Consider the following 8,028-nt stretch of genomic DNA (forward strand, 5'->3'; position numbering starts at 1 on the left):
GGAGCTGTTGTTGTGATGCACTTCAAAATGCAAATCAATACTTAGAGAACTAATCTTTTGTTTCACTTACCCTACACTAGTAAAATAACACCATGCTCCCAAAGCACAATTAAGTAATCAATAGAGATCACAAGATCGAATACTAGAAGCATCCCTTTATCATGATGTACCCGTCCATAATTGGTATATGTACTTAAGGGTTTAGAGTGTAGGATTGATGGTTTTTGCTGATACTTTGTTCTAACAAATTCACCATCCTTAGTCTTTAAATTGTCTTGATGCCCATGATGGCAGTCATTAACAAGTTGAGTCCCTTTTTCACTTTATTTTATTTTACTATTATTAGGCTCTCCTCTTTCTGACATATGTACAAGAAAACATTCAGTGATGTCGCTTTGCAAAGCTTCCCTTGAAACACATCATGTACTTGTAGATACTACGGTGTCTATATACAATTTCCTGTTTTACTTAGGAATCTTCTTCCCTTTTGATGCCATGGTTTCTCCATATAAGTAGATTTGGGGCATGCTGTGATATTAATGAATATATATATATATATAAATATAGAGGCACAATACAATTGGCAGTGTGCAGTTGCCAGTAAGGCCTGAACAGGCAACTCTCTGTGCTAGTAAGAGCTTTGCTTCCATAACCATATGCTCTGCAAAGAGCTTCATGCAATAGAACCTGTCCAAAACTTTCCCAAATGTCCATGAGTCATGAAAGCGCAGGCAAACCCTTTCCTCTCTCTTTTGTGGCAGAAAAGAGCTCATTCTGAAGACCCCAGAACCAAGTCAGCGAGACTCAATCATCACTGAATATAGTGGAAAGAACCATCTGCTGTACAAACTTGGCTCGAAGTGCTGCCTCTTCCAGCTTCTGCTCACATTTCTCGGCATTGAGAGGAGATTCGCAACTACAGTAAACATGAAGAGTATGTTAAGACAGCCATCCTACTTCATATGGGTGTTTCATCTCATCATGAGGAAAACTGAATGCAGAATGCCTAAAACACAAACACATTTTCTTTGAGAAAATATGAATTCAATGGCATAATTACAATCAATATGAGCATTTTGATAAGCACTCTGAAACAGGGCAACTCAAACTACTTAGATAATCGTTTTCATTAACAGGCATACATTGATCTTGCAGGAGGGCTGCCAGCATTCCATCCTGAAACAGGGCAACTGAGGCAGACAAAATGGCCAGCTTTAATCTAATACAATATCAGGGTGCGCTAATGGAAGCGCAGTACTTTGAACTGACAAGCACAAAACTGAAAACACACGTGAAAAGAGGAAAGAGAATGACAGATGAAAACTTCATCCTCTCATGAACTGATAGAATCCAGGTAAGATCTGCTGAATGCTGAAAACTGAACTGCTTACTAAGTTCTCTGTGAAAAGAAGCAGAAACCCTCCTGTATTCCTTCCCAATAGTAAAATCTCCTACAATAGGAAGCCATGGCCGGATTTTGCATTGATTGTTGCTGTCCTGAGTGAGTATGCTACTCTTCATGTTCGATCTTCTCTCTCAAAAGACTTGTAGAGGATGCTAAGTTGCATTAGTTGCCTTAATTTGCATTTTGTTACTGCATTAACATATTGATGGGCAGCCTACCGTTGCCTGTTCGAATGCTCTACAAAACTCTGATGGGACCTATAAAGACAAAGAGTGACAAGCTCATTTGTCAAACGCTTTAAACTGGAGATGACCCTTGCCCAGAGGAGCTTCTGCTGGTATGTACTTCTGGAAGAAAATTGAGAAAGTGCTGGCCTACATGTTAGAACTTAGGTAAGCTATCCTGCAGGCCAAGTATCAATCACCGAGCAAGGGAGGTTACTCAGGTAAGCTATCCTGCAGGCCAAGTATCAATCACCGAGTAAGGGAGGTTATTAGAGCTTAAGCACCTTATACCAGCTGTGGAAACACGATGGAATGCTACTTTAGGCCAGGATCTATAACCAGCTGAAAGCCAGAAGCTTTCCCTCCAAAGCATGTTACTGAAAATAAAATGAGAGGTCCTAGATCACTTTTGCATGCATCAGAGCAAGAAGGGGAGCAAGCAAAAGTATTGGAGGACAGTAAAAGAAGTACAAAACACTCAGCAATGGGGGTAAAAGTAGAGAAGGGTAACATCAGCAGCAGCAGCAGGTAGAGGAGACATCAAAAGGCACCCAAAAAACTGCCCCACACCACCTGGCCAAGGTGGCCTTTCCCAGGTCAACAACCTGGTTGGTTGGCCAACAAGATGATGCCTGCACTTGTTTGGCGATACCGTCAGGCCTTTTCTCTGTTTCCAGTGGGTTTGCCCCAGCCTAATAATGCCATGCCACTCCGTATCAAATAGTCATGTTCCATGAGCAATCTCCCATTGTTAGCCCATGTCTACTAGTCCATCAAAAGCCTTAAAAGTATATCACTAGAATCAAGGCTTGACGCTGCACAGCAAGTTCCAGTGCCTGCACATTTGTTTCCTGCAATCTCTTGCAGCACAATCTCCTCCTGCACGTGTTGCAATCCCTTTCAACCATTATAACCTTCCTGCACTATGTGAGGTAATCTCCTTGTAATCTTTTTCCATGTCTCAGCTCTCTCTTACCTCCATGAGTCACAATTGCATGCACTATGTGACAAACTGTATTAATGGTAGTAGCCATAACATCAAAGGTTATGATAAAGTCCTCACCTTCAACTCTAACAAGCATCTATAGACTGCATTGATGAAAAAGATTCACATTACGCCAAATCATCATGCTACTTGGAAGAAAATAGTCTCACCTTGTAGCACTCTGGTCATTGGACACAGGGTTCTTCAAGCAAGCCTCCTCACTAGCTGCGGACGACTTGGAAGCAGTCTCAGTCTCGGGAATACGAAGGCCACAGAGCAGACTAGATAGAAGAGGATCTGTCCCAGAGTGAGAAAAATTGGCAGCAGACAGGTGAGTGTTACCTCTAGAAGGGCTTGTAAAGAAGCCTTGATCAGATCCTTACCTAGAGAAAAAGAAGTGGACGAAGACATTGATGGCATGGATGCCTTTCGGACTCGCCTTCGGCGCTGCATGTGTTGCAAGGTCAAATCAAGGAATCCAAATGGTATGCGTCCAGAATTCTATGTTGCTTCAGATATAATACATGCCACTATGCACTAGATAGAACACAAGGTTAGCAATCAAAGAAAGGATATCTTAAATAAATGCCCATGCTGAAGAGTGATATGCCCCACCACATCATTGCCTGCTTTTGCAGCACATACAGGACATACCTGCAAGATCACCACTAAAGGATTAGCCAGGAGAGAAGGCTTGAAAATCAAACTCTGTATTTGCTTAAGTGGTATGAATACCTATACTCCCATTTGATTAGGGTTTAGTATACTAACCACAGATTTTGACTCGAAGCAATGCTCCTCCTCAAGATGAGAGCAAAGAGACCCTATGTCAAACTCCATAAAGCAGAAAGGGCACGAGAATTCGAACAGCGTATCATCTTCGCCCTCAAGGTCATCATAGCTCACAAGCCGATCTGTAGACACAAACAGAAGAATAATCATCACCATCATCAGATAGTAAAACCCCATCATCAGAAACTAAACCCCTGCTAGCCAAAACTGAAGAAGAAACAATGGCGACGAATGCCCCAATTTGAGAAGAGACAAACTGGTACTCAGCGGGGTGCTTGAACTGCAAGGCTGTGGTTCGCACTGGGCCAGGCCCAAGAAGTTCTGCATCCAGTGCACATCCATAGGAAGGGTAGGGTGCAGAAGAGGGTGCACTGATTGCAGGGGGCAGGTTAGGATCAGGTCAGGTAGGCTTAGGGTGATAGGGTAGCGTTCGGGTTAGAATTAGGGTTTCCGCACCTGGAGGAAGGCTAACAGAGAGCACAGGGGTTGAACAAGAGGAGAAAGAGACTTGCAGAGGGGGGCTTTAAGACAAGAAATTAGCGTTACGGTTTTGGGTGGCTTGCAGAGGAAGGCTTTAAACAGAGAGGGGCGGGGGAGAGTGGGGAGTACCTACCTGAATGAGAGGCGAGACGTCTCTTGGTGGCGGACAGCAGCGAGGCCCACACTTCACTGTCCATTGGGCAAAAATGCTCTCTTTTTTAGCAGGAGGGGGGAAAGGCAAAAGAAAAACACACAGTCTGTGTGTGTGTGTGTGTGTGTGGTGTGTGTGTGTGCGCGCTTGTGGTCAGTGTGGTGTGCTTGCTTTAGCTAGCTCCACCTGCGGAAAAGCTACCTAAAGACGTATACGTGAGGGGCACGCACAAGCGCTTATATTTTGCAAAGGTACCCCTGATCAAACGTGTCGGTTAACCCATATTAATCAAATATTATTTTCATTGTGTAATTCCAGGGTTTGGGGAGGGAGACGTCTGTGCACCCAACAATGTTGGAACATGCCAAATAACATGCTAAATAGCTAGGCACAACGAGGAAAATGGAGGAGCAAGATGGGGCATGGATACTAGTGTTGCACAATTGCATGGTGCCACACCTAGGACACCAATGCCCAACAAACAGCACACAGAGATGCCCCACACAACTGGGGAAATCGGGATGAAGAGTGCACTTCCTTCCTGTGTGAGCATGGCACCACCAACCCAACAATAGGTGTCACAATGCTTCCAACACCGTCCACTCAAGCAACATTCTGAGCTCAAGCCATAGCGAACATGTTGTGCTCTTACTTCAAGGTATGTGCCCATTGGGCGCACGACACAATCCCTTGTAGAGAATCAACAAAAAAATTATGGCATTTGGAGAGTAGAAATTCTAACTCTTTATTTTTAAAGCAATGACCCAATGGCTTAAATTTGTCACCACAAGCACTCACTATCTTGAAATCTACATCTAAGGTTTGACTTTGAGCCTACATTAACATGCAAAACAACCTAAGACTTGAGTCATATGCCTTGGTTCTTAGTATACATTTCCTTGCCCATCAAGTAATCCTCTAAAGGCCCACTTCCTCTTTTCTTTTGTTTTCTCGTGTGCAAAAGAGGCCACAAATACAGATCCATGGAGTGGGTCATAATTTCCTTACTACCATCAACTCTCTTAAGTAAAACTAGATTCTCTATGTCCATATAAGAAGGGGGTCACTATCATTGAGTCCAAAAATAGACTATAAGGTAAAATAGTTGCACAATGCCAAATTATATGCTTTGAGGTGTTTGAAGAGTGTGTGGAATCACTTTAACAAAGTGACCACAGTCTATATGGAAGTAGTTATAGTGGACTTTAAACGTACTTAATATTGTGAATCAGCAATCTACCGATGGAAATTACTAGTTAAATGAGGAAGCCTAGTTACAACCATCATATGAAAAAGGTTCACAACCACAAATATAAGCTTATTATGACCACACTATGTTGAGGTACCTTTAAAACCCTTCTCCTTCTCTAGTAGCTTATGTCCTTAGTGAGGGTCTATACAAAAAAATAGGAGCAAAATTTTTGATACCTTGGTCCTAGACATCTGCCACGCATAAGTACCAACACTTAAAATTAGAGAGTATACTTGTAACTTGTCACCAATTAAAAATCTCATTCTCTAGTAACTCTTAGTGAGGGTCTATACAAAAAAATACAAAAAAATAGGAGCAAATTTTTTGATACCTTGGTCCTAGACATCTTTCAAATGCCACGCATAAGTACCAACACTTAAAATTAGAGAGTATACTTGTAACTTGTCACCAATTAAAAATTCACTCTTTTAATGTCTTGTTACTTTGAAAGCCATGCTAATTTCAACATTTGGTTTAGAGCCTTGACTAAGGGCAATACAAAAAATGATCCTTTGTACCTTGGATCCTAAAGCATTACATCTTAAAGTGGCATCTCCACCAAAAAACCTAATTTTATAATACATGGATAGATTACAACTTTCAATCTGAAGCCTTTGAAAAGCATATAACAACTTCAATTGATAAAGTAGCTTTAAATGCAACATGAAATCGTATTTTCAAAAGAATGAATAGTATAGACCTTTAAGTTGAGCATGTTAAATGCTTTCCAATTACTTCATATCCTCATCTTTAAAGTTGCACATCCATACTCATCAAATCTAGGTAGTAAAGTGTTGGCATTTAAAGGTAATTACCTAGTTAATCTAATAAAAAACTATACAACTAAAGTGCATGTAAATGAATGTCCTCCAATGTCTTTTTCGAGGAATTCCAACACAAGTTGCATTGTAAAGGAATAAGTTGGAAAAGTAACATTGCCAATACTTTCTTTGAAGAGAGAGAGAGAGAGAGAGAGAGAGAGAGAGAGAGAGAGAGAGAGAGCGAGAGAGAGAGAGCTATGCATATTATATGATGTTTGCCTATTATAAGTTGGAAAGTAGCACTCTTGATACTTTCTTTGAAGAGAGAGATGTTTGGGGTACACCAATATTGGATTCAACATTGGTCATTATTTCTACTTACAAGTGAGTACAAGCATCAATAAGGGTGGCATATGAATTGTCCACTATTTGTGATATTTAGTTGGGCTACATTTTGTATCCATAACTAGATCCTTAAAGAAGCGGGGCTAAATCTTTGGATTGATTAAGTCCAATACCTCCAAAGTCTTTTCACTCATTTTACACCTTTAAAAGAAAACCACTTCTCTGAGAATCAATAAGGATGGCATATGAATTGACCACTATTTGTGCCCTCAAGCTAGAATGCATTTCCTCTCCATAACTAGATCCTTGGAGAAGTGGGGCTATTAGGCCACATTAAGAGTTGAAAGTTAGATAGGTGATTATGTGTAAGAGATGGTAGTACCACTTAACATAATTTACATCCCTTGGTAAGTTAATAAGGCACCTTGAAGTGGTTTTCTTCATAGTATGACTAATGGTAGAAACATTTCCCTAATTAATGCATTTTAGGCTTGTCCAAGCAAGCAAGTAGCACTAATTTATGGCATCAACAATTGCTCATACTACAAAGAGTCACTATGCCAATATTCTTGTCATATAATTTTTCAATCAGTCAAAGCTAAAAGAAACATCAACGTAGGTGATTTTAGAAACCTCTTGAATTTAATATGCTTTCTAATTACCCTTTTGTATCACTGAGGATGTGCATTTTATGTATGAATTCACCATTTTTGGATTATTACAAGTATTGATTAAGTTAATGTAAGGACAAAAGGGTAATGGTCTTACTAGGAAAGAAAAGGATTTATTCTTATGGTAGAGGAATGGTCACAATTAGGATGGAGGTAAGATAGCCTAGGTGGAGGTGGGGAGGTGGACATAATGCCAAGAGTTGAGGTGAAGGACAAAAGGGTAATGGTCTTACTAGGAAAGAAAAAGATTTATTCTTATGGTAGAGGAATGGTCACAATTAGGATGGAGGGTAAGATAGCCTAGGTGGAGGTGGGAAGGTGCAGAAAATGCCAAGAGTTGAGGTGAACTTTAGGAGAATAGGGTGGGATTGTAATGTAAATAGATGAGCACTTTTATGGAGGTTAAGATAAAGAAAGCAAGAGTTAGGGTTCGGATTGGGAGGTGAGAGTTTAGGTGAGGAAGAGATGTGAGGTAGGTGGGTGGGTTACTAAGAGGGGGAAGATACATATGCGATCATGGTTGGATTGGGGGGTGAGAGTTTAGGTGAGGGAAGAGATGTGATGTAGGGCGGGTTACTAAGAGGGGGAAGATGCATATACGGTCATGGTTGGATGCATGCTATAAGAAAGTGGAGCCTACAAGGAAGTGAGAGCAAAAAGATGTGATAATGGGGCCCATGGAGTGCAAAACAACATGAGGTGGAAGATTGTAATAAAAGGAGGCTGCCATGAACTTTGGTTAAGTGCAATAAAGCATAGAAAGGGATGGGCTTGGGTGTTTCACAAGGGTTGGAAGTCAAAGTCCACAGAGATGAACAAGGTTTTTAAGAAAAAATGGGCCAATAATGTTTCTTTAAAAAGGGTTGAGGGTCAGTTGATAGGAAGAGAGTCATTCACTGAGCTATGGGCATAGAGGTGTGCAGACTCGTGAAGATATGAGGTAGGGATGTGGGGATGGAAAG

At 41.0% G+C, this 8,028-nt stretch overlaps 1 protein-coding gene across 3 annotated transcripts; it reads right to left on the minus strand.

The window, feature by feature from the left end:
* Positions 1 to 234: 234 nt before the first annotated feature.
* LOC147639981 (protein DEHYDRATION-INDUCED 19 homolog 4-like) lies at positions 235 to 4,179 on the minus strand. Of its 3 annotated transcripts, none has more exons than XM_086775876.1 (6): positions 4,020 to 4,179; positions 3,386 to 3,528; positions 3,189 to 3,268; positions 2,998 to 3,065; positions 2,785 to 2,911; positions 235 to 916 (listed from the first exon to the last, which is right to left on the minus strand). In XM_086775876.1, exons 1-6 carry the CDS (start codon positions 4,081 to 4,083, stop codon positions 805 to 807), a joined length of 594 nt encoding a protein of 197 aa, XP_086632002.1. In that variant the 5' UTR covers positions 4,084 to 4,179; the 3' UTR covers positions 235 to 804. The 3 variants fall into 3 exon arrangements, with proteins under 3 accessions (XP_086632002.1, XP_086631993.1, XP_086631984.1); XM_086775867.1 differs by lacking the exon at positions 4,020 to 4,179 and adding an exon at positions 3,670 to 3,978; XM_086775858.1 differs by lacking the exon at positions 4,020 to 4,179 and adding an exon at positions 3,664 to 3,930.
* Between the last annotated feature and the right edge of the window lie 3,849 nt (positions 4,180 to 8,028).

The sequence above is a fragment of the Cibotium barometz genome, chromosome 3 (assembly GCF_041138505.1).
Source record: "Cibotium barometz isolate CiBa-2024 chromosome 3, ASM4113850v1, whole genome shotgun sequence".
In the NCBI taxonomy this organism is placed as follows: domain Eukaryota; kingdom Viridiplantae; phylum Streptophyta; class Polypodiopsida; order Cyatheales; family Cibotiaceae; genus Cibotium; species Cibotium barometz.